The sequence below is a fragment of the Trachypithecus francoisi genome, unplaced genomic scaffold (genome assembly GCF_009764315.1).
Source record: "Trachypithecus francoisi isolate TF-2019V2 unplaced genomic scaffold, Tfra_2.0 Lachesis_group5, whole genome shotgun sequence".
Classification (NCBI taxonomy): domain Eukaryota; kingdom Metazoa; phylum Chordata; class Mammalia; order Primates; family Cercopithecidae; genus Trachypithecus; species Trachypithecus francoisi.
In genome coordinates, this window is record NW_022681470.1 from 57364131 (window position 1) to 57391600 (window position 27470).

The 27470-nt window shown below is 37.0% G+C and overlaps 1 protein-coding gene across 1 annotated transcript in view; it reads right to left on the minus strand.

Moving 5' to 3' along the window:
• KIF14 (kinesin family member 14) overlaps nt 1–27470 on the minus strand; it is a 69377-nt gene that overhangs the window by 31294 nt on the left and 10613 nt on the right. The window contains exons 5-19 of the mRNA XM_033195535.1: nt 25732–25784; nt 24840–24870; nt 24332–24439; nt 23017–23133; nt 22402–22517; nt 21068–21240; nt 19518–19665; nt 19210–19273; nt 17430–17614; nt 12885–12987; nt 11299–11459; nt 8684–8831; nt 7735–7887; nt 4793–4919; nt 9–102 (exon numbers count right to left, since the gene is read on the minus strand). Coding sequence (XP_033051426.1) covers nt 9–102; nt 4793–4919; nt 7735–7887; nt 8684–8831; nt 11299–11459; nt 12885–12987; nt 17430–17614; nt 19210–19273; nt 19518–19665; nt 21068–21240; nt 22402–22517; nt 23017–23133; nt 24332–24439; nt 24840–24870; nt 25732–25784 — 1781 coding nt within the window. The remainder of the gene's footprint in view (nt 1–8; nt 103–4792; nt 4920–7734; nt 7888–8683; nt 8832–11298; nt 11460–12884; nt 12988–17429; nt 17615–19209; nt 19274–19517; nt 19666–21067; nt 21241–22401; nt 22518–23016; nt 23134–24331; nt 24440–24839; nt 24871–25731; nt 25785–27470) is intronic.

Below are 27470 nucleotides of genomic sequence, written 5' to 3' on the forward strand. Positions count from 1 at the left end.
TTACTTACCTGCCAAAAACATAGTATGTTTTCAATTTGCTGCTGATAGCATTGGCTTCCTGAATCATCATTGAGAGTTTCATAGAGCTCCAAGTTGTCTGCACTAATACAAAGCACACAGAAAAGATTCAAAATACATACATGGGCACTAACATATATCATTAAGCAAAACAATTCCTAAAAAAAATTACTGATTGTAAATTAATGGTTTTAACTCTATATTGCAGAAGGATAACAATATTTGAGTAATTTAGTGAAATAAAACATTTTTCCTGTAAAATGAGGTCTTTTGCCTGTGGAAAGATTTAAGAAAATTGAAGTTGACATAAAAAAGATAAGCCAAAGACAATACTTTACTTTCTAATATCTAGAAAATAATTTTTTTTCTAATGTCTTTTTTATTTCTTCCTCATTTCTAAATTCTTTCAAATATTGGGTATTCTATAGCCTTACTTATATAGAAACACGTCCTTTTGTATTTTGTCTAAAAATTAAAATATATATGTGTGTGTGTGTATGTCAAGACATTAAAATAAAAAAGGAAAATAATTTAGTGCATAATTTCATTTTCTTTTTTTTTTTTTTGAGTTAGGGTCTCACTCTGTTGCCCTGGCTATAGTACAGTGGCTGGATCATGGCTCACTGCAACTTTGACCTCCCCAGGCTCAAGTGATCCTCCCATCTCAGCCTTCCAAGTAATTGGAACTACAAGTGCATGCCACCACACCCAGCTAACTTTTTTATATTTTGTAGAGATGGGGTTTCGCCATGTTGCTCAGGCTGGTCTTTGAACTCCTGGGCTTAAGCAATCTGCCTGCCTTAGCCTTCCAAAGTGCTGGGATTACAGGCATGAGCCACCACACCCAGCTCCTAATTTGGATTTAAGATTCGGACTGGGCACAGTAGCTCATGTCTATAATCTCTACATTTTGGGAGGCTGAGGCAGGAGGATCACTTGAAGGCCAGAATTTCAAGGCCTGCCTGGGTAATATAGTGACACCCTATCTCTAGAAAATAAAATAAATTAGCCAGGCAAGGTAGCATGCACCTGTAGTCCTACCTACTGGGGAGCCTGAGACAAGAGGATCACTAGAGCCCAGGAGTTTGAGGTTGTAGTGAGCTATGATGGCACCCTGCACCCCAGCCTGTGTGACAGAGCAAGACTTTGTCTCAAAAAAAAAAAAAAAAAAAAAGATTTTACCATGAATATTTTCTATATTGTTCAGGCAAACTTATAACCAATACTCTACTAAAAATAGCTTTTTGGAAGGATAAACTCATTATTCACAAGAATTAAAAAATCAAGTAATCATTGTAAGGCACTATCTAGGCCCTCAGAAGAAAAAAAAGTATTTATTTCTGGCAATAGACACAAAGAGTATTGGCTGGGTGAAGTGGCTCACACCTACAATCCCAGCATTTTGGAAGACAAAGGCAGGCAGATCACCTGAGGTCAGGAGTTTGAAACTAGCCTGGCCAACATGGTGAAACACCGTTTCTACTAAAAATACAAAAATTAGCCAGGCGTGGTGGTGCATGCCCGTAGTCCCAGCTACTCGGGAGGCTGAGGCAGGAGAATTGCTTGAACCCGGGAGGCAGAGGTTGCACTGAGCTGAGATTGCGCTACTGCACTCCAATGCACTCCAGCCTGGGCGACAGAACAAGACTCTGTCTCAGGAAAAAAAAAAAAAAAAAAAAAAAAGAGTGTTAATATTTTAAAAGTTATTTTAAAGAAGTTATAGAAAGTACACAACATACGTACCAAGTATTCTTGCTAAAAAACTGAACCTGAATTTGATAGGCCTGTAGATCTAACTACCACTTTCTAGGGAACACTGGAACAGAGAAGCCTGTTAAGCAATACCAGGGAGACACAATCAGCAACATCCAGAATCCAAAAAACCTCTACAGGACAAATCATCTGATTTCTTCCACAAATAATTAGAAGAGAAGAGTGAATTTACAGATTAAAACTTAAATGGCACATCTACCAAACACAATGTGTAGATCATATTGGTATCCTGATTCAAACAAATTAAGTTTTTTTTTTAAAAGGATGAAACAATCCAGGAAATATGAATATGGAGTAAATATGTGATGTGTAAGAAATTATTATTAATATAGTTATCATGGCAATGCTTAAAAAAGTGACAGAGAAAGAGAGAGAGGGACAGCAAAAAGAGAATCCTTATCTAGAGACACATAGTGAAGTGCGTGCACCTTAAATGGTATGATGTCTGGGATTTGCTTCAAAATAGTCCAGGAAAGCAGTGAGTTTGAGGATAGTGGCAACACGATTGAACATGTGTTGATAATCATTGAAGTTGGATAAATATATAAAGGCTTACTGCAGCAATCTCTACTTTTACAGTTTAAAATTTTCCATAATAAAAAAAGATTATATTAAAAATATGCTGTGTTTTACACAGAAATGTACCCAAAAAAAGTACAATCAAAAGTCTCCCAGGACTTGGCTAGGCATGGTGGCTGACACCTGTAATCCCAGCACTTTGGGAAGCCAAGGCAGGCAGATCATCTGAGGTCAGAAGTTTGAGACCAGCCTGGCCAACATGGTGAAACCCTGTCTTTACTAAAAATAAAAAAATTAGCTGGGCATGGTGATTCATGCCTGTAATCCCAGCTACTCAGAAGCTGAGGCAGGAGAATCGCTTGAGCCTGGGAGGCAGAGGGTGCAGTGAGCAGAGATCACACCACTGCATTCCAGCCTGGGCAAAATCCCAGCACTTTGGGAGGCTAAGGTGGGCGGACCATGAGGTAAGGAGGTAGAGACCATCCTGGTCAACATGGTGAAACCCCGTCTCTACTAAAAATACAAAAACTGTACTCCCAGCTACTTCAGAGGCTGAGGCAGGAGAATCGCTTCAACCTGGGAGGTGGACGTTGCAGTGAGCCGAGATTGCGCCACCATACTCCAGCCTGCCAACAGAGCAAGACTCTGTCTCAAAAACAAAAAGGTCTCACAGGACTTAATGGCTTCACTGGTGAAATCTACCAAACAATTAAAGAAGAATTAATGCTAATCCTTCTCAAACTCTTCCAAAAAGCTGAAGAGGAACATTTCCGAGTCCTTTTGCAAGGCCAGCATTACCCTGATACGAAAGCCAGGCAAAGACATTACAAGAAAAGAAAACTACAGGCCAATATCCCTGATGAACATAGATCCAAAAACCTTCAATAAAATACTAGCAAACCAAATTCAACAGCACATTAAAAGCACACCATGATCAAGGGGGGTTTATCACTGGGATGCAAGGATGGTTTAACATATACAAATCAATAAATGTGATATACCACATTAACAGAATAAGGATAAAAATCATATGATCATTTCAATAGGTGCAAAAAAGCATTTGACAAACTACAACATCCTTTTATGATACTGTCAACAAATTAGATATAGAAGAATGTATCTCAACATAATAAAGGCTATATATGACAAGCCCACACCTAACATCTTCAATGGCAAATAGCTGAAAGCTTTTCCTTAAGATCAGGCACATGATAAGGATGCCTACTCTCACCACTTCTATTCAACATAGTGCTGCAAGTCCTAACAAAACCAGTTGGGTAAGAAAAAGAAATAAAAGATATCCAAACTGAGAAGGAAGAAGTAAATTGTTTGTTTACAGATGACATGATCTTATATATTAGAAAACTTTAACACCACCAAAAGTGAAATAAGCCAGACATAGAAAGATAAATACTATATGATCTCACTTATATGTGGAATCTAAAAATGTTGAACTCATAGGCACAGAGAGTAGAATGATGGTTACCAGGAAATATAGGATAGAGGAATGGGAAGATGTTTGTCAAAAGGTACAAAGTTTCAGTTATACAGGATCAATACACTCTGGAGGTCTAATGTACAGAAAGTTGCCTAGAATTAATAATATGATATTATATATTTGAAATAAGAGAGTATATCCTAAGTGTCCTCATGACAAAACAAAAAAAAACTAGGTGAGATGATAAATATGTTAACTAGCTTGATTATGGTAATAATTTTGCAATATATGTAAAAACATCACGTTGTACATCTTAAATATACATAATTTTTATTTGTTAATTACACCTCAGTAAAGCTAGAAAAAAAACTCTTAAGAAAAAAATGTCTAAGTGAAAAAGAAAACAAAGTAATCCATGAAGAAGCACAACTATTAACAGATATAAAACAAGGATTAAGAATTAGAGTAAGATTTTTTTTTTTTTAAACATGCTGCACATTGAAATTTTGCTTACTATTTGCTCAATTGCAGTACTACTAATGAATTGCCAGACTTGCTCACAGTTCAGGAGGCTAGACGTCTGAGATCAGGGTTCCAGCATCAGCCAGGTTCTGGTGAGGGCCCTGTTCTGGGCTGCAGACTACCATCTTCATGCTATGTCCTCACTTGGTGGAAGAGGTGAGGGGACTCTCTGCAATTTCTTTCACAGGGGGAATAATTCTATCTATGAGGGATCTACCCTCATGACTTACTTACCTACCAAAGGCCCCCACTTCCTAAGACTACTGCCTTGGAGGTTATGAATTCAATATATTAATTTTGGGGGAACACAAACATTCAGTCAGAAGCATTGATATAATAAATATTCTAAAACCCGAATATTCAAAAACAACCATTCATACAAATTTATTTAGATCCAGAAAAGTCAACTAGAATAAAATATTTTGAATACATAAAGGCAACTAATGGTAACATTTTAGTAATTATATTACATATAACATGCATAATTTTAGAAAATATTTGCTAAAATCAGCACATACTCACTTGTAAAAGTTTTATCCCTATTACTCCGATTCTGCTGTAGAATTTGTACTTCTTTAGCAATTTTTTGCTTTTCAGTTTCTAAAGCTTCCAGAATTCTTGCATGGCGAATGCTGTGGTCTTCTAAAGCCTAATTGATATTCATTCATACAGACCCACATGTGAGAATATGCAAATAGAGAAATTATAACACCACATTGAGATGATGGATATGCTAATTTGCTTCACTATAGTAACCATTTTACAATTTATATACCCCATAACATTGTATAACTTAAATATACACAATAAAACCTATTTTAAAAAAACAGATTGATGATAACACACTACAGTAAACCTCATTTTATAGTACATGTTTTATTAAGCTTATATAGTTTACACGTTTTATGTGTTTTATTAAACATGAAAAGCTTTTAAAAATGATTTATAAAATTTCCTTATAAAATAATTTTCCCCACAACAGTATCATTAGGAATTTTTGATGACATAAATTAATCTTTTTCTTCCCATTGATAGAAGTTTTAAAAAACTAGAAAAAAAGAGGAAAATAAGTCATTATATTAAAAAGACTCCTGCATGTGTATACTTATCACAGCACAATTCACAATTGCAAAGACATGGAATCAACCTAAGTGTCCATCAACCAATGAATGGATCAAGAAAATATGGTGTGTGTGTGTATACATACACACACACACACACACACACACACACACACACCATAGAATACTACCCAGCAATAAAAAATGAAATATCTTTTACAGCAACTTGAATGGAACTGGAGGCAATAATTCTAAGTGAAGTAACTCAGGAATTGAAAACCAAATATCAGCATGGTCTCACTTATAAGTGAGAGCTAAGCTATGGGCATGCAAAGGCATATAGAGTGGTATAATGCAGCAGTCCCTAACCTTTCTGGCACCACAGACTGGTTTCATGGAAGACAATTTTTCCACAGACAGGGGCGCAGGGGTTGGTTTCAGGATGAAATGGTTCCAGCTCAGATCATCAGGTATTAGATTCTCATAGGGAGCGTGCAACCTAAATTGTGAACTGTGTGTACTCCTGGTACAAGGTACATTGAAGATTCAGAAAGAAGGAGGGTGGGAGAGGACAAGGAATGAAAAACTACCTACTGGGTACAATGTAAGCTACTCAGGTGACAGGTGCACTAAATCCTAGACTTCACCACTATATAATTCATCCACGAAACCAAAAGCCATTTGTACTTCTAAAGCTATTGAAATAATTGTTGTTCAAGATTTAAACAGTTGGCCGGGCGCGGTGGCTCAAGCCTGTAATCCCAGCACTTTGGGAGGCCGAGACGGGCGGATCACGAGGTCAGGAGATCGAGACCATCCTGGCTAACACGGTGAAACGCCGTCTCTACTAAAAAATACAAAAAACTAGCCGGGCGAGGTGGCGGGCGCCTGTAGTCCCAGCTACTCGGGAGGCTGAGGCAGGAGAATGGCGTGAACCCGGGAGGCGGAGCTTGCAGTGAGCTGAGATCCAGCCACTGCACTCCAGCCTGGGCGACAGAGCGAGACTCCGTCTCAAAAAAAAAAAAAAAAAAAAAAAGATTTAAACAGTTCTATTTTCTTCTCCTAAAACTCTCTGAGGTGGTTCACTAGTCACTTTGTGTCTGGGAGTTGACTAGTAGATCTATAATAACTGTATTATGGTACCAATACTTTGCAATTACTAGGAGTATTTTCTTCCACCCCCAACTCCCACCCTGGTTTCCCCGACCCCACAAACTTGGAAAAAAGAGAAATAAAATTGCCATTTGAGAGAGTAAAACCTTAAGATTAAGATATAAGGAAACAAAACAGAGCTTGCAAACTTTAGTGTTCATCAGAACATCCCACAGGGCTTCTTAAAATAGGTTCTATGCCCCACTCTCAGTTTCTGCTTTAGTAGTTCTGGAGTGCGGCCTAAAACTTTGCATTTCTTTTTTCTTTTTTTTTTTTGAGACAGAGTCTTGCCCTGTCACCAGGTTGGAGTGCAGTGGCACGATCTCGGCTCACTGCAATCCCACCTCCCGGGTTCAAGAGATTCTCCTACCTCAGCCTCCTGAGTAGCTGGGATTACAGGCGTGCACCACCATGCGCAGCTAATTTTTGTATTTTTAGTAGAGACAGGGTTTCACCATGTTGGCCAAGATGGTCTCGATCTCTTGACCTCGTGATCCATCCGCCTCAGCCTCTCAAAGTCCTGGGATTACAGGTGTGAGCCACAGCGCCCGGCCTAAAAATTTGCATTTCTAACATGTTCCCAGGGTGATGTTGATGTTGCTGGTCTAGGGACCACCCTTCAAGAACCACTAATAGAAAGAATGGCCCAAAATGTTGACAGTAAGTTGCCTGAAGGTATTAACATTCTGGTTTTATCCCTTAGGCTTGTGAAACTGAATAGTTGAGGTGGCCCCTGAAAGATGCCTCTATCCGCAATGACATGATAAAAGCAGGCAGGTGCCTAAGCTCGTAAGACTGAGGTAAGGAATGCCCTACTATGAGTTCTGGAAACAGGCTGCTTGCTGCTCTTTCCACAGGCAGATGTTTCATTGTGACATCAGGATGTGACCCAGTATAAGAGCTGTGCCTTTTTTCCTTCTTCATTTGTGCCCTAGTACTATTTCAGTTATTTAAATTACTCGGCATGACCGATGACCAGATAGTTGTAGATGCACAAAAAGAGAAAACTGGAGTGGAACTAGATGGAAATAAGAAGTCTGTCTCTTTCAAAATCTCTGTGTGATGTGTGAGCAGATCTGTGAGCAGTACCAGGATACAAGCTTTCAGGCAAGAAGTACTTTTCTCATCTACACATCTACAAACCTGGATTTGGCTCTCTTCCGTCAACATACCATAAGCAACTTCTTTGGAAAAAGAAAAAAATTCAGCTTTTTCTCAGAATACAGCAAACTGGTTACACAATAAAATTACCTGTTTTGTAGCCAAAGCCTCCATTTCTAATCGCTTTTTGTTGACATATATTTCCTGTTCAAGATGCTGCTTTGCCTTTTGTAATTCCTCAATTTTGTGATTAGCCTTCTGGTTATTTATTTCCTGCATTTTTTTCCTTTGAGACTCTTCTCTCTTTAAAGAATGATAATAAAAAATAACCCAGGCAAAAAAAGTAGCAAAAAAGTACAAAAGTCCCTTTCTTTAGCCAATGTACAAGAAATTACTCACTAATAGAAAAGTTGCCCTATTAAAGCTTCTCCACTGCATTCAGGTTAACTAAAAATAAATACCACTAGTCAAACTTTTTAACAGTATTCTCTAAAATGGGCTTCTGGGAACCCAAGATTTCCAATAAACCATGGAGACAACCATGACTCAAGCGGCTAGAGGACAGAAGTTTCTCTTTATTTTTCTTCTTCTTCCAGTAGCCATTGTCTATTATTGCCACCAACTTGTCTCTTTTCTTTTCTTTTCTTTTCTTTTTTTTTTTTGAGACAGGGTCTTACTTACTCTGTCAAGGTTCACTGCAGCCTTGACCTCCCTGGGCTAGGTGATTCTCCTATCTCAGCCTCCTGAGTAGCTGGGACTACAGGCGCATGCTACCACGCCCAGCTAATGTTTTAAACTTTTTGGAGAGACCGGTCTCCCTACATTGCCCCCGGTTGGTCTTGAACTCCTGGGCTGAAGTAATCTGTCCACCTTGGCCTCCTAAAGTACTGGGATTACAGGCATGAGCTCCCATGCCCAGCCCCGACTTATTTCTTAAAGTAAAATTAAAGAGGGCCAAGACTCACTGTGGCTTTGATTCACTAATCTCTGATCTCTCCCATCTCCCAGTTCCCTTAAAGGGACGTAATCAACTTTATAGGCAACACATCACTTGGGGTACATTGTCGGAAAAAAAAATAAAACCAATTCTGCCTTTTACCAGTTCTGCTTCCAGTGCTTTTATTTTGCTTTCATACGCAGCTTTTTGAGAAGAAAGCTCTTGCTGAGCCATTTCTTTTGCAATCTGGATTCCTTGCATCATTTCTTCCTTTGCCTTCAACTGCGCCTCTTTTATTTCTGCTTCGAGTCTACAGTGTAGCAAGATGTTTACAGGATACATGTTAAGAATTCTTTATACATCATAATAGTCTTTTTTTTTTTTTTTTGAGACAGAGTCTAGCTCTGTCGCCCAGGCTGGAGTGCAGTGGCGTGATCTCGGCTCACTGCAAGCTCCGCCTCCCGGGTTTACGCCATTCTCCTGCCTCAGCCTCCCGAGTAGCTGGGACTACAGGCGCCCGCCTCGTCGCCCGGCTAGTTTTTTGTATTTTTTTAGTAGAGACGGGGTTTCACTGTGTAGACCAGGATGGTCTCGATCTCCTGACCTCGTGATCCACCCGTCTCGGCCTCCCAAAGTGCTGGGATTACAGGCTTGAGCCACCGCGCCCGGCCCATCATAATAGTCTTAATCCTACTGAAAAGTTTTCCATTGAACAAAAGTTTAAACCTTAAAACTTAATTTCTGATATTCTATCAACAGTGTTTTTAAAATCTTCACTGGCTCTACAATTGTTTACACTCAAAATTTAAACACACAGGATGAAAAATTGCTTATTTCTAACTTAGTTACTATTGCAGATGCCTGATATTTAAATAAGTATATTTTTCTAATGCTTAAGGAAAATAAACCATGCAAAAATATGTCATAATAAACAGTGCAGTAAAATTATAGTTAATATTATAATAAATACAAAATAAGGTTATTTTATGTTAAACTCGTTAGAGCAAAAATTATATTTCATACATCAACAGTTTTTATGTTTAGGTCATAAGTTAGGAAAATATTGAAATGACTAAAAATACATGATATAAGAGCTGATAAGGTAGAGATTGTATCATGTATTTTAAACCATTGATAATAATTTGATGTTTTGATAAGTCAAAACATGAAATTCGCTTTGTCACTTCTCCATATATGGGAGAGAAAGCATCAATGATTACAGAAAACTAAAGACTCTTTCTTCTCAATAAAATCAGTGCTTTAGTAACTACATTATACAGAAATTTCCATTCCCAATTTTACTGAAAAAAAGAATAAGAATATCAAAAAGAAGGCTAGTGGATATCACAGCTAGGGAGAGAGGAGAATGGCTATTGTTTAACAAATACAGAGTTTCAGTTTGTAATAATAAAACATTTCTGGAGATGGCTGCTGGTGATGGTTTCACAACAATGTGAAGGCACTAGGGTGGGCACAGTGACTAAGCCTGTAATCCCAGCACTTTGGGAGGCCGAGGCAGGTGGATTGCTTGAGCTCAGGAGTTCAAGACCAGCCTGGGCAACATGGTGAAACCCCATCTCTACAAAAAAATACAAAAATTATCCGGGCATGGTAGTGTGCACCTGTAGTCTCAGCTGCTTGGGAGGCTGACGTGGGAGGACGGCTTGAGGTCAGGAGGCGGAGGTTGCAATGAACCGAGATCGTGCCAACTTTATTGTCCAGGCTGGACAATAAAGCCAGACTCCGTCTCAAAACAAAACAAAACAATGTGAAGGTACTTAACGCCTTTGGACTACACAATTAAAAATGGCTTACATGGTAAATTTTGTGCTATTTATAATGTATTCAATTAAAAAATTATTTTTAAAGAGCAAAAGCAGGTTGAGGCTTCTTAAAAGGTGACAAAGCAGTTAGTCTAGTCTGTAACTAGTTCTTGATTCCTCCTCCTTTCATCCTCTTTAGCCATCAAGCCTTGTCAATCTTATCTCCTTTATGTTTCCTTCCTACCTAACCACACTATATTTATCTTAATTTGATAGTCTCTTAGCTGCATTTGCAGGTTTTAAGCTTGCTCTATCTCTAATACATGCTCCAGATTTGAGTGCTGGTGATCTCTCTAAAAATGTGATTCTGATTATAAGTGTCTCACGTCTGCTCAAAATTCTTTAATGTTTCCCTTATCCTTTAATATAAAGTCCAAACTCTTTAGCATTTTATTTGTATATACTTTACCATTTAGCTTACAAGGACACTGCTTATGCCAGAAATCCTACAATACTGCATGAACTAAAACTGGGGCACAAGAAGAAAAGAAAAAGAAAAGCACACTTTCCCAGTCTTCCTCTGGCTAAATTCTAATCGTCTATTGGGATTCTCCTCTACGGGACGTCTTCTCATCTTCTAGAAACCTTCACTGATAACTGATCAGGGCCAGGTGTCACCCCGTGAGCTTCCACACCACACAGTTCAGGACTCTTGTCAGAGCACTGTGTCACAGCACTGTTAGAACTGTCAGCCCCTTGAGATGATGAATTCCTCCAGCACATGAGCTAAATTTCAATCCTTGTTCTTTATATCCCCAGCATTTGGTACAGTGACAGACACATAATAGATGGTCAATAAATATTTGCTGAACTAATGAATGTACCAAGAGAAAAAATTATATCACTAGAAACCAGCACCTAAAGAGTTAATTATTAGAGACTGGCACAATATGATTAACTCTGTTGTAGATCTCTCTCATACACTTACTATTTCATATCAACAGCAATACTCACTGTGATCTCTGTGCCATGAGCAACTCATTTTTTGCAAATTCAAAGTCTTTTGGACCCTCACTTATAGGAGTATCTCTTCCGGATGGCCTTTTTCCTTTCTGGACTTCTACTGGATGATTAAATCTAAAATAATGATCTCCACCAAGAATCACTCGATCACCCTAAAGCACACAAAAAAATGTACTACTTGAGATGAGTCTCAACCAAAAAATTACATGAGAAAATTCATTATGCCCAATAGTTCAATATAGTCTAGTATTAACGATAAACATAAACATCATAGCAATAAACATTTATTACTTTTTTTTTCTTTTGGCACAGAGTCTTACTATGTCACCCAGGCTGGAGTTCAGGGGTGCAATCTCAGTTCACTGCAACCTCGGCCTCACGGGTTCAAGCGATTCTCCTGCCTCAGCCTCCGGAGTAGCTGGGATTACAGGCGTGTGCCACCACGCCCAGCTAATTTTTGCATTTTTAGTAAAGATGTAGTTTCACCATGTTGGTTAGGCTGGTCTCGAACTCCTAACCTCAAGATCCACCCACCTCGGCCTCCCAACGTTTATACTTTGTATATACCAAACACTGCATTAAGCACATTACATATACAGCCATAAATCTCTTAACAACAGGGATATGTTCTGAGAAGTACACTGTTAGATGATTTCACAGTTGTGTGAACATCATGGAATGTACTTACACAAACCTAGATAGTATAGCCTACTACACACCTAGGCTATATGGCATAGCCTATTGCTCTTAGGTTACAAACCTGTACAGCATGTTACTGTATTGAATACCGTAGGCAACTATAACACAATGGTAAATATTTGTATATCTAAACAGAAAAAAAATACAGTAAAAATACAGTATTATAATCTTATGGGACCACTGTGATCTATGTGGTCCCTCATTGCCCAAAACATCATTATGAGGTGCAAGACTGTATGTTATCTCATTTACCATTCACAACAACTCAGTGAGATACATATAATCATCCCAATTTTAGGAATGAGGAAACTAAAGAGCACAAGGCTTAATAATAACAACAGACATTCATTGAGAGCTTACTATTGGCAGATACTATTCTAAGAACTATATACACAAATTATTATTTCAGTTAATCCTTCACTATCCCTGAAAGGCAGGATATACAGTCACAATATGTCTGGGTTTGCCTGCAACACACTGCTGATGTTTGTCCTCTTGATGTAATTATTAATAAAGATCTCAAAAGTGTCCTGACTTGGGTGATATTGTTTAATCACCTAGTTAAATAACTTGCCAAAGGTCACATAGCAAGTGGCAAAGCCAGGATTTCAACCCTGTCTGTCTGATTCTAAAGCCTAGGTCTTTATAGGACACATAATGATGCTGTTAGTGGTCAGCTCTTCAGGTACTGATTCATATAAATATAACTTTTGTCTTTGCACAAGAAAGCAATCAATAGGAAAAAAGAATTTTTGAAATGAAAAAGTACTTAATCTGCTTCAACACCCTTATCTTATAGAGAAAACCAGAACTCAAAGAAATTAAATGACTTGTCCAAAGTCAAACAGTTTCTTATATTGTAGTACCCATCCACTTACATGATGTAACACCGTGAGTTCCAAAATATGTTTTCCATTTACGTATGTCTTTGCTTCCTCAAGTGGGATAATACTCACTGTCCCACCTAAATTTGTGATAGTACTGTTAAAAAAAGAAGCACATTGTTACAATTACAGAACACACTAAAAAGTAAGAAAAAGGCAATATGGGATAATTCTGCTTGGGCTATTCCTTTGGTGTTAAGGTTCATACCAATATGTAACAATAACTTTAAATTATTTTAGTTTCCTCCAACTAGATTTTTTATTTTTATTTTTTGAAACAGAGTCTTGCTCTGTCACCCAGGCTAGAGTATAGTGGTACAATCTCAGCTCACTACAACCTCTGCCTCCTGGGTTCAAGCAATTCTCCTGCCTCAGCCACCCAAGTAGCTGGGATTACAGGCAACCACCACCATGTCCAGCTAACGTTTGCATTTTAGTAGAGATGGGGTTTCGCCATGTTCATCAGGCTGGTCTTGAATTCCTGACCTCAAGTGATCCACCTGCCTCGGCCTCCCAAAGAGGTGGGATTACAGGCATGAGCCACTGCATCGAGCCTCCAATTAGATTTTTGAAGTGTGGTGAAAAAAGCCTGGCCTCTAGCAATCCAATCCACCAGTGGTGGGAATATTTTTCATTGGGTGTATTTTTATTATAACTTCTTCGAAAACAAAAACCTTCACCAAAAAATTAAAAAAAAAAAAAAAACTCTAGCAAAAAACATTAACATACTGCCAATGATTTCTTATGAATAAAATAGTTTTAAGTGTTTTTTTAATTTTCTAAGCTTCTGGTTTTACATATGAGCTTTAACAGAAAGAACAAATATTTTTCCCCTCTTGAAAACTGGGGTACTACAGAGGAAGGAAAAACATGGAGATCAAAGTGTACTTCTTAAGTAATCTAATTAACTGGATGATAAGGTGATACTGCGGAAAATCAGCTATAAGTGCTACATATTTGAGACTTTTTATTCAGAGAACAGGAAAGAAACTCCAAAGTCCAATTCATCTTTGGATTAACTGGATAGAAAGAAAAAGAAAAACTGCAACAAAAGCTGAGTCCTAACCAAAGACCTTTTTAGCTGTTGATGAGGCTCCAAGATATGTGATTAGAGAATAACAGTTTAATTAAAGCATCCAGAGAAAAGTATATGGAAAAAATAGTTCATCCTTAGGCACTACATCCCTCCCACCAGTCTAGTGTCTTATCCAGGTGAAGGTTTACACAATGTGTACTTGTTCTGATCCCTTTCCTCTCCTAATTATATCTACTCTGCTCTCAAAATTCCATGGCCTACCATTCTGGACTCCCCACAATCTGGCTTCAACCACCAACTTCCCTCATCTGCCACTATTTTCCCATAAGAACCCCATTTCACACTCAGTCAACCATATGAATACTCTGAATTTGCCTTAATGTCAGCTTTCCTCCTTTCTTTGAATCATTCCTTCCAGATAGGACATGCTCTCCCTTCTTGCAACCATTCTTGAAGGCCCAACTTACAGTCCTCTAAGAAGCTATTCTTTAGGGTTTAAGTTAGAAGTCAATTCTTCCTTCTCTTCACTTTTAAGCAGTAAGTATGCAGCACTCATATAACACTTAATATGCATTAATAAATACTGAAGTTCTTTTTTTCTCTTTCACATGACCAGCCTCAGCCATGAAGTTCTTTTATTCATTAAGCCTCCAAGAGCCAGGTATGTGTCAGCAGTGAAGACAGACCTGAAACCAGCTTCTCTCATGGTCTAGTGAATGAGATAAACTGAGGAAGGTACTAAAAATGGAAGTAGAGAGTTAGAGGCAAGCAGGAGGCTTCCAAGTTCCTTACTGGACTCTTAACTCTTTGGGAGCATTTTCTGTATCTTTGCCACAGATGTTAATAATTCTGTATTTATTTGTTAAAGAAAATAATTAATTAATAAAAGAGCAAAAGAACCTAAAGAACAAGAGGATATGCCCGACCAGATATAAAGATTCATAGCCAGGTGCAGTGGCTCACGTCTGTAATCCCAGTACTTTGTGAGGCCAAAGCGGGTGGATCACCTGAGGTCAGGAGTTCAAGAGCAGCCTGGCCAACATGATGAAATTGTCTCTACTAAAAATACAAAAATTATCTGGGCATGGTGGCGTGCACCTGTAATCCCAGCTACTTGGGAGGCTGAAGCACGAGAATCACTTGAACCCAGGAGGCAGAGGTTACAGTGAGCCAAGATCACACCACTGCACTCCAGCCTGGGTGACAGAGTGAGGCTCCATCTCCAAAAAATAAAAGATATAAAGATTCATTACAGGCTGGGTGTGGTAGCTCACACCTGTAATCCCAGCACTTTGAGAGGTCGAGGCAGGCGGATCAGCTGAGGTGGGAGTTTGAGACCAGCCTGGCCAACATGGTGAAACCCCATCTCTACTGAAAATACAAAACTTAGCCAGGCATAATAGTGGATGCCTGCAATCCCAGCTACTCGGGAGGTGGAGGCAGGAGAATTGCTTGACCCCAGGAGGTGGAGGTTGCAATGAGCTGAGATGGTGCCACTGCACTCCAGGCTGGGAGACAGAGCAAAACTCTGAATCAAAAAATAAATAAATAAAGATTCATTACAAAGCTTCAAGTAATTAACACTATAGAGTATTAGTAGGAAGAAACAGATTCCCATATTTTTAGGAATTTTTTGTAGGAGCACTACAGATCCAAAAAGAAGCAATAAACTAATATATGGTACTAGGAGAAATGGCTGTTCTTGTGGAAAATAAATGAATTTAGACCCCTAATTCCCACCAAATAAAAAATTCCAGACATTCAATAACTTAAATGTGAAAGCAAAACTTCAAAACATCTAGAAGAAAATTTAGGAGAAATTTTCTCAATGTAGAGGTCATAGAGACCTCTTTTTTTTTTTTTTTTTTTTGAGATAGAGATAGAGTCTCACTCTGTCACCTAGGCTGGAGTACAGCGGGGTGATCTTGGTTCACTGTAGCTTCCACCTCCCAGGTTCAGGTGATTCTCATGCTTTAGCTTCCCAAGTAGCTGAGATGACAGGTACCCACCACCATGCCGGGCTAATTTTTGTATTTTCAGTAGAGATAAGGTTTCACCATGTTGACCAGGCTGATCTTGAACTCCTGGTCTCAAGTGATCCGCCTACCTCGGCCTCCCAAATTGTTGGGATTATAGGCATGAGCCACCACACCTGGCCAGAACATTCTTTCTCTTTTTTTTTTTTTTTTTGAGACAGAGTCTTGCTCTGTCACTCAGGCTGGAGTGCAGTGGCATGATCTCGGCACACTGCAACTTCCACCTCCTAGGTTCAAGCGATTCTTGTGCCTCAGCCTCCCAAGTAGCTGGGATTACAGGCGGGCACCACCATGCCTGGAAACCTTTTTGTATCTTTTGTAAAGACAGGGTTTCATCATGTTGCCTAGGCTGGTCTCAAACTCCTGAGACAATCCGCCCACATGCCTGTGCTAGGATTACAGGCATGAGCCACCACGCCCAGCCAGAACATTCTTTCTTTAAGATATAAAAACTGACAACAATAAAGGAAAAGACTGATGCCAGGTCCTACAATAAAATTAAGAACTTCAATCAATCAAAAGGCACCAAAGAGAGTAAAAGGATGTTACACATTAGAAAAAAAGATATTTATACCAAAAAGCTCATGAAGGATTGGCAACTCCTACAAATTATTAAGAAATAAACAAATCAGTTGAAAAATGGACAAAAGATATGAAAAGGCAAGTCACAATAGTAAACAAAAATGGCCAATCAACACATGAAAAAATGTTCAACCTCATTATTAATCAAAGAAATGTAAAACGAATCCATAATGATATACTATTTTATGTTCATCAGATTGGCATAAATTAAAGTCTGACAGTACTAAATATTGGCAAGGATGTAGAGTAACAGGTATTCTCAAGGCCAATGAGAGTAAAAATCCATTTTGGAAAATAATTTGAAATTATCTACTAAAGTTGAACATGCACATATTCTACAACCTAGTATCTCTTCTCTTAGACATACAATTTAAAAGCGCTTTCCAAACTTTGTAAGAGATAAATTCATACAATGGAATGCTTCATAGCAGTGAAAATAAAACAGGACCAATGTACATAAATCTTAGAAACACAATGTAGAGTCAAAAAAGTTTACATATACTATCATTCCAACAATAAATACAAGTATCATTCCATTCATATGAACAAAATTCACATAAAATAACATTTTTAAATTGGTCAATCCAACCAAAAATTCTGTTACGTAAGATAGATAGTTTATTTTCATGTGCATCATTATAATTCTTCAATCAACAGACCAATTATGCCAAAACAAAAACAGAGCTTTACACTGTACTTTATATTGACAGTAACTGACCTATCATTCTTACAACACACTCAGAATGTATGTTTTTCCTGACTAAACAATAGGTTTGAAGAATTATACCAAACAATAAGTATCAATGAATATGCCATATGAAGGAAACCACATGTTATCAAGATATAAACAGGTGCCTTTTCTTTTTTTTTAAAGGATTAACATACCAATGATCATCAGCAATCAGCACCCCAGATAACTGAATATCATGGCTTGAGTTTGGTTTATACTTTCCAACTGTAGTTGTTCCTTCTTTTATCATATATAGCAGCATCTCTGATAGTTGTGGATCTTCATTCAGATTAACAAGGTTTGGTAAATGATTGTCCATTTGAAATGTAATTCCTGCTTTCTGGTAGAAGTCAGAAAAAGAAATTAATCTTAATCACAGTATGAAATTGTTAAATTCACCTAAAACAAATGGTCTATATTAAACATTAGAACAATTGTATATGAAGTCTCACTAAATTACTTGTCTGAGACGGAGTCTCGCTCTGTCACCCAGGCTGGAGTGCAGTGGCATGATCTCAGCTCACTGCAACCTCTGGCTCCTGGGTTCAAGCAATTCTCCTGTCTCAGCATCCCATGTAGCTGGGATTACAGGCATCTACCACCACACCCGGCTAATTTTTGTATTTTTAGTAGAGATAGGGTTTCACCATGTTGACCAGGCTGGTCTCGAACTCCTGACCTCAGGTGATCCACCTGCCTCAGCCTCCCAAAGTGCTGGGATTACAGGCATGAGCCACCGTGCCTGGCCCTAAAGGTTTTTTAGACTCTCTCCTCCTTCCTTAGAATCTCTCCTTTGTTATCTCCCTACCTTCTTTGTCCTTCACCATCCTCAGTCTACTCATATATCAATCTATCATCACCAAATTGGATTTATTCATACTGACTGACGGTCTTTAGAATAGATCAGTTTCTTTTGTTGTATCTTCATTGCTGTCACCTTAGGCCCCCATCAACTCACACCAAAACTATGGAAGCAGCCTCCTAATCACCATCAACAGCTTCTGTTTTCAATCCATCTTATATCCTATGCCAGTTAATTCTCTTGAAAGGATATTCTCAAAATGTAAATCCCTGGTCACTTTCAACAGTTTCTCACTTCCTACAGGATAAAACTTAATTTCCTTGGCCTGGAAATCAAGTCCTACATAAACTAATCATAACATATCTTTCCAATTGTATCTCCTTACGATCTCATATAAACTGCTTCCAATAAAACTGATCTACATACCCTTTCTAAAGACACCTCAAACTTTTCTACCTTTACTTTCAGAATTTTCTCTTCCAAGAATGCTCTCTTCCTTTATTCTTCCTATTAAAATCTTACACAAACTTCAAAGCCCATCTCAAATGCCACCTCTTCTATGAGGTTGGATTGGCCACACCACGGAATTTTCCCTCCTTCTCCTGAATTCTTATAGTACTCCCCTCCTCCAATCACTTAAAATACTTTTCATTACATTAGGTTCAGCCATATGAAACTGCCAGTGTTCAACCATTCTTTACCTACAAAAATGGCAATTGCTTATGGCTCAATCTAATGAAATCACATTGCATTTCAGTCTTCTATTTACGTTTTGTAAATCTCTCTCTGGATCACAAACTCTCTGAGGGATGAAACTGTATTTAATAACCTTGGCTTCCCCTGTTCCTGGCACAGCATAGACACTTAATATATATTTGTAGAACCAAAGTAAATATAACAAGATGGTTTATTCATATTTTAACTTTCCAACTAGCTTATGGACTGGCTCTAAGCAATCAGTCTTCATCTTAACATTTCTTTATATTAATTTTCCTTATGGTATTGCTCTGTACAGAGTCAGTATACAGTAAGTATTTGAAACATTAAATTTACATGCATTGGCATATTGGCGATATTTATTTCTTGGCATATTTCTTTTATTTTCAAATCAGTTTAGAAAGTTGAAATAATACCTGTAACTCTTTTGTTTCTTGAAGTTTTCTTTTTTCAGCTTGTTCAAACTTTTCTTTCCACACTCTTTCCAAAGACAAAGAAAATAATAAGAGTTAAAAACATCCAGATATATAAGATTGAGAGTCAAGAGACAATCAGTGAAAATTAAGGAACTACCTAGTAATATTTAAAATATGATAATCTGGGAGTGGGCTGCTCTATTCATAAGGAAGGTAGGGAAAAAGACTCAGTATCCTCTTGAGGTCCCTGCAATTCCTATGATTCCAGAACAACACACTTAACATTTAGAGTACTGACTATATTCTACCTTTGCATTTCTGCCATGTCTCTCTCCTGTTGATGCAGTTTCATTCTTAAGGATGTTATTTCTTGCCGACAGAGCCTGTATCGTTCAGGGTCAATATTCCGATTATTTCGCTGAGCAGCTTTTAGCTTTGCAATTTCTGCCTTCAATTCTGAAGATTTATACAAAGATGCATGAATAATAACATTTAATATATAATTTCCACAGTAAGCATAATCCTCCAATCTTCTATTTCATTTGAAGTTTTAAATACAGTATTACTAAATAAAATAGAATATTGGAGAAATCAGCTTTATTTTACTTATATAACCTATAAATCTTTACTTAGTCTTAACCTGAAATATGCTCCCATATTAATTAACTTTCCCTGTTCATAAGTAGGAAAGCTGTATAATGTATTGACCAAAGTGGGACACTTTCGAGAAGCAAAAGGGGAATTGTTAAAGTGGAAGTAAGTTTATTTAAAAAGTAAAGAAATAAAAGAATGGCTATTCACTAGGCAGAACAGCCAAAATCAAAGATTTTTCAAGCTAGAATTCAGAATATTTATTTATTTATTTAGACAGAGTCTCACTGTCGCCCAGGCTAGAGCGCAGTGGTGCAATCTCGGCTCATTGCAACCTCTGCCTCCCGGGCTCAAGCAATTCTCCTGCCTCAGCTTCCCAAGTAGCCAGGATTACAGGTGTCCACCACTGCATCTGGCTAATTTTTGTATTTTTAGTAGAGACAGGGTTTCCCCATGTTGGCCAGCATGGTCTCGAACTCCTGACCTTAAATGGTCCGCCTGCCTCGGCCTCCCAAAGTGCTGGGACTATAGGTGTGAGCCACTGCGCCCGGCCCAGAATACTTATTTTTAATGAAAACAGTCCCACTTGTGAAACACAAGGGATCCAAAAGGGAAAGGATGAACCAGGATAGAGAAAACAGATTCTTCTCTGGCTCACATATCTGAAGTGTCTATCACCTTCTGCTAAAAAGGGCAAGAGGACAAAGGGGCATGAAAAGATGATAGTTCTACATCAGCAAAGATAAAACTGTACAAATCAAGATTTCTTGCAGGCATTACAGTCTATCCTAAATTGATGATTACCTAGAGATAAACAGAAAGCAGTATTTAGAATAAATGAAGTTCAATCTAAACTAGAAACTCAAGCTCAAATTGTCTTTGGGTCAATGAACTAAGCATGAGCAGAGCTAGTACATAAAATGTCAATGGAAGAGAGGTCATAAAAGAAAAACAGTAAATAGTTTTATTGGTTTTTTGCTGCACACATCTATGACTCCGTGTGTAAATTTATTGTTTAATGCTTACTGTTTCCCCCTTACCCGGACTCTGTTTTCTATGTTCTTTTTCTAATTGTCTTTCTTCTTATTTATTATCTGTCCTTCTACTTATCATCCTCCATCACTATAGGCTGATGACTAGAATCTATTAAAATAGTTATAGAAAAAAACCTCTGATGTTCATAAATTGCATATTTTAAGACTGCAACTAATAATACCTGAGACTAAATTGTGGCAAAATAATTTTTAAATTCCGAGAAAATATTCACCTCTAATTAACTTAGCATTCATATCTTCATTTACTTTGGCAATGTTGACTATTAAACGGGCTTGGTTAGCATATCTAAGTGTGCTTAATGTTTCTTCTATGTTGCTGGCAGCAGGACTAATCGTAGCAATCATTGCAGTTTTTGAATTTCCACCCAGACTTTCTTTTAACAGCCTGCAAGAAAAAAAGTCATAATAAGACTTTGCTTCTAAAACAACTTAGTAATTATCTAGAAAGTACAAAACAAATCAATAGGGTATATAATACGGCATTATTATACTGTATTCAAATACCATTTAAAACTTTTTCTGGTATTAGTAACTATTTCTAGATCTCATGAACAATTTTTCTCTCTTACACTTTTTATATTGTTTGAGGAGGCAACAATCTGGGCAGAGATTTTAAAATGTGGTTAATCATCAAGTATTTGTGACTGTGAGCTACCATAGGGAAGGTGCTATGTGTCTTAGTCATCTTTGTATTCCCAGTGCTACCACAACCTTTTGAAGTAGGTGCTCAATAAATGTAGAAAATGATGAATGAACATTGAAACAAAAATTCTATATTGTACTATAAGCAAAATCTTTATTTTAGAGAAAAACGGTATGAGACTTAAAACATATATCAGTGCAAAATGAATATCACTATTCTTAACTTTCATAAGACATGAAAAAAATCAGATTTTCCCTTACAGGTTTCAAGGTGGCAACCACATTATAATAAACCAATTATAAAAACACATTACCCTCAAGTAAAGATGCAGTCCTTATCGTAAATGCCTATCAGAACTGAATATGAAATCCATACAGATGTAATCTGAATGTAACATATTGAAAATTAAATATACATTCACTAATGAAAACATTTTTGAGCACCTATGTATTAGTCACTGTGTAGTAAGCAAACAAAATAATTCAATTTCTCTTTATACAAGTACCAATATGTTTGGTAGTACCACATATGTTCAAACATCAGGCACAAATAATAGTTAAGTACAAGAACAGTTATTTACACTCATATAGTACATATTATGTAATAAGAATTGTAACTAATAATCCTCACCCCTAAAACTAATAATCCTCACTTACCCCTCACTAACTGATTTTATTCCTATTTTACAGATGAGGAAGCAGGCTAGAATATTAAGTAATTTACCCAAAATTACAGAGCTTATAAGATGCTGAGCTGAGATTCAAATCCAGGTAGTTTGGCTCTAGATTTCATAATGCTTACCACCTTTCTCCATTGCAAAGTTAATGAAGTCAGTCTATCATTCTTTTCCCCATAGTATTCGCTATATTTTATACAATTCTTTATACGTCAAAAGATACTTGCCATGTAAGAACGGATTCACGATAAGGAATAAAAACTCTCTTTTGGTTTGCTTGTTCAGAGAGTGCAGATATAACTTTTCCCAAAGTTAGCAAGGACTTATTAATACTCACACCTTCCTGCATGCAAGAAAAAAAAAATTTTAACTTAAAATACTTCTCAGAAAGAAATTTATTTCACAAAATATATTTCTCCCCTCATATAATTACTGAGTAAACACTTTTTTCTTTCCTTTTTTTTTGAGACAGAGTCTCACTCTGTTGCCCAGGCTAGAGTGCAGTGGCACAAACATGGCTCACTGTAGCCTCGACCATCCAGGTTCAAGCGATCCTCCCACCTGAGCTTCTCAAGTAGCTGGGACTACAGACACATGCCACAACACCTGTTTATAAATACTTTTTTCTATAAACTACCAACTTTCTTATGACTCAAACATATTTTCTTTAAGTTAATCATAACCAAAAAGTACATATCTCTTTTTCAGCCACAGCATTGCAGTCTATAAACTGCAGATAAAGATGTATTTGGGGGGAGGTTAAGTGTATTCAGTTTGTATTCTCCTTAAAATAATGACCTCAGGAATAAATTTCATCCAAAGGAGAAAACCATTCCATTTACCTTTAGTCGATCTCCACTAGTATGAGCTGTAGAGCAGCGCTCACTGCCTGCCAGATCTATTAGGTTAATTCGACTTGTTATTCTGTGATCGTGTTCTTCCCCTTCCACAAATTCTGTCTACAGCAAAATGATATTAAATTAAAATAACTTAAGTTCTATGACTTGGCAAACAATATACGCTTTTTAAAGGGAAAGTTGTAAAAGATTACACATCACTCTTTTATTTTTTAAATTGTCCCTTCTTGTTTTTTGAGACAGGGTCACTCTGTCGCCCAGGCTGGAGTGCAGTGGCGTGATCACGGCTCACTGCAGCCTTGATCTCCTGCGTTCAAGCAGTTCTCCCACTTCGGGTCCCCGAGTAGCTGGGACTAGAGGCACATGCTGCTACACCTGCTACTTTTTTTTATTTTTGGTATAGACAAGGTCTCACTGTGTTGCTCAGGCTGGTCTCAAACTCCTGAGCTCAAGTGATCCTCCTGCCTTGGCCTCTCAAAGTGCTGGAATTACAGGCGTGAGCCACCGCACCTGGCCTAAAATCATCCCTTCGTGAATCTGTGATAATTTATAACACAAAAATATTCACACGGTCTACTGAAAAGAATATATTGAGCAGTGGATAGATTATGCCAAAATAAACAAATTACTTTAAAGAGATTACAATCCATAACCACTCAGTATATTAAAGAAATAACAATAAATAAAAAGTTTAATGCACAAAGATGTTGCTTATCCCAGCATTATAACAGCAAAACATTTAAAAATAATATAAATGTCCAACAGTAGAGAAAAACTTGAGGAACTATAATAATTAATGGAATATTATATAGCTATTAAAAATTATTTTATAAAAATTTTAATATAAAATTGTTACAGATTTTAACAGTGTAATTTTAAGTGAATTTAATTGTGATGGTAAAAAAAACTGAAAGATTATATACCAAAATGTTTAGAGGGGTCCATCTGAGTCGTGGAACCTAGGGCTAAATTTTTAAAAATCTTTTACTTTCTGATGTTTTTCTAAATACTCTGCATAATTACTATACATTATTTTAAAACATACTATCATATATTGATATGATCATATCAATGGTATAATAAGCATCTATTATTGATTTTAAAATTTGGTAAATAGAATACTGCCATAAGTCATTTGGTCATTGACCAAAAGTCACTGAAACTAAGGTATATTCCCTATAATCAAATTGGATTTACATATTTATATGACTGTACTTTTACCTTTTGATTTAAAGAAGACAGTAAGAAAAACATGAATTACTTAAATGTATTTACTATTTTGCCTGTGGAAAAAAAATACCTTGGTCTGGGTCATCACCAGGGTGAAAACTGAATGAGATCGGGAGCTTTTATCATTCATCCCAGTAGCAGCAGTAGCTCTTTGTTTATTTCCCAATTCTAGCCAACTCTTGTAAGAAAAAAGGAAGGAAGATCAGATCAGCAGACTGTAATTCATTGGTATAAAAATTAAGAGAGCTAACATATTCGTATTTGTAATTAATTTATAAAATGAAATGAGTATATATATTTTAATAATTTATATTCCCATTGCCTTTTTTTCTGTCATAGAAATCTGAGGCAAGACATAATAACTTTAAAAGACTGTTTCCATAACTCTAAGCTTACATGAAGGTTAATATTTTTAATATAGAAGAGCAATTATTTTGATTAAAACTTAACAAACAAAATCAGTTTGTGATAAATTAAAGAAACTAACCTTTTATTTGTAAAACAGCAATTAAGAGAAAATATTTAGGATTATGCTCTTTCTATCTAGTGAAAAGAAGACAAAATGCAATCAATCTTACCTGGATATCAGTGTAAGAACTGACAACATTCCTATTTTTAAGAAGTGAAAAGACAAAATCAATTTTGTTGATGATTGTATTCTTGTTCTCATAAAACAATAACAACATTTCAATTACATATTTACTCTCTGAAGGTCACAATGGACTAATTCATGAATATTATTTTACTGATTCTCCCAGAATCTTTTATTTTCCCCATTCTTAAAGGACAGGAAATAAAATAATGCTTTAATTTTAACAAAAAGTATGATTTTTCTTAACACAATGAAGCATCTTAGCATCTTAACATAATACTGAAGTCTAAATCACAATACCAAAAGATATACTTTAACACATATGTATATGCATAGGTATATTTATATGTGGGTGTATATGGGTCCCAATACAATCCCGGATGTATTAAATGCAGCTGAGTTAATACTTAATCACTTTTCTTTTCCTTTAAGAAAGCATTTGGAGTGTTGGAAAAGAAAGTAAAGGACTCCTGGCATGTATCAAACTCTTAACTCTTCTTACTACCTCCTTTCCTGTTTAGCTTAGAGTCATAGGTATAAAAAGCAAGTTGAGAGGGAAGATTTAATTAATGATGAAAGGAAGGGGTAAAAGGGAGAAAAAGCAAATATTTACTTCATACTCAGTATAATGAATATTCCATGGCAGACACTTTACAGGTACTGTGAAAGACACAAGCAAGTATATAAACAAGTAACCAACACGCTATGGAAAGAGAGGGAAAACTCAATTGGACAATATCAAAGGTAGAAGGCGAAATAGTTACCCAGGGTTTCAAAGTTAGGCAGGCCAATGAGAATACAATAAAGATTATGGGAGAGTAATATTCACTCTATTCATTTGTTTTATACTCTTTGCCCTTGCTGAGCCAAACACTTACATTGACAGTGCTTCAACATATGGTCCATAAACAGGATGTTCCCTCACTCTCAGCTAGTAGAAGCAAATACATACATCATTAGGAGTAAGACAAGTATTTCATATAATTTTAAATGATCGCTTTTTCTATATCTTGAGTTTAAGGTAAGAGATTTGTCTTTATCCAGGAAAAACACACACACAAGCTCTCAACAAAAACAAATCTGTGAGGCATTAGGAAACAGCTTCAATATAAAAAACTTTATAGTAGTACAACATGCAATAACATATTGTAGCATCAAATGTCTTAATAGTTTTTTTTTTCTTAAAAACTGGTATCAGAATTGTCTAATAGACAATAATTAGAACAATGTATTTTAGCATCAGATGTCTTATCTGTTTGTTTGTTTGTTTGTTTGTTTTTGAGATGGAGTCTTGCTCTGTTGTCCAGGCTGGAGTGCAGTGGCACAATCTTGGCTCACTGCAACCTCTGCCTCCGGGGTTCAAGCGATTCTCCTATCTCAGCTGCCTGAGTAGCTGGGATTACAAGACAGCACCACCACACCAGCTAACTTTTGTATTTTTAGTAGAAAGGAGTTTCACTGTGTTGGCCAGGCTGGTAGCGAACTCCTGACCTCAAGTGGTCTGCCCACCTCGGCCTCCCAAAATGCTGGGATTACAGGTGTGAGCCACTGCACCCAGCTTATCTTCCTAGTTTTTCAGTAAGACATTTGAATTTTAAATCTTGCAGTAGCTATGATTTATATACTTTTAAATGTTCTCTAAAACATACTCGTTAAATTTCAGACATTAAAATTTTTCTTTATTGTTACATTATACACTTTCAACTTTGTGAGCAGAAGCTTTAAACATACAGAAATCATAGAAGCAAACATCAAGTTTTGTTTAAGTTTCTTGATGTTGCCAATAGTAAACTGCACAACCATGGGCAAGTGAAGAAGGTAGCTGACTTTTTTTTTTTCTTGAGACAGACTCTTGCTCTGTCGCCAGGCTGGAGTGCAGTGATGCAATCTTGGCTCACTGAAACCTCCACCTCCCAGGTTCAAGTGATTCTCCTGACTCAGCCTCCTGAGGAGCTGGGACTACAGGCATGCACCACCATGCCCAGCTAATTTTTGTACTTTTAGTAGAGATGGGGTTTCACCATGTTGGCCAGGATAGTCTCGATCTCTTCACCTTGCAATCTGCCCACCTCAGCCTCCCAAAGTGCTGGGATTACAGGCGTGAGCCATCGCGCCCGACTGACTTATTTAGATTTTTGTTTATTGTGCTCCAAGGTCCATTGTAAAATTAAAAATTTTAAATTCAAATAGCAGTTTTTTAAAAAAATGATATAATTATGAAACTTTCTATTCACAGATTATCTACAAGGTATGAATTTGCTAAGTAACCCATTGAAATACATATTCTATAATAAAACATAATTTTAAAAAGGTTTACTACGTTTTGGCTTATAGACTATTAGGGATCTGGTGTTCAACTTACACGGTCCAACTAAATCTTGGAACAACTATTTTATCTTTAGTTTTACACAATTCTTTATTAAAATAAAGAGGTTAAATCTAACAACTAATTTAATTTCTACTAATGATAATGTTCTGCTTATTTTCTTTTTTTCATTTTTTATTTTTTGGAGACAAAACTCTCACTCTGTCGCCCAGGCTGGAGTACGGAGGCTCGATCTTAGCTCACTGCAACCTCCGTCTCCTAGGTTCAAGCAATTCTCTTGCCAGAGCCTCC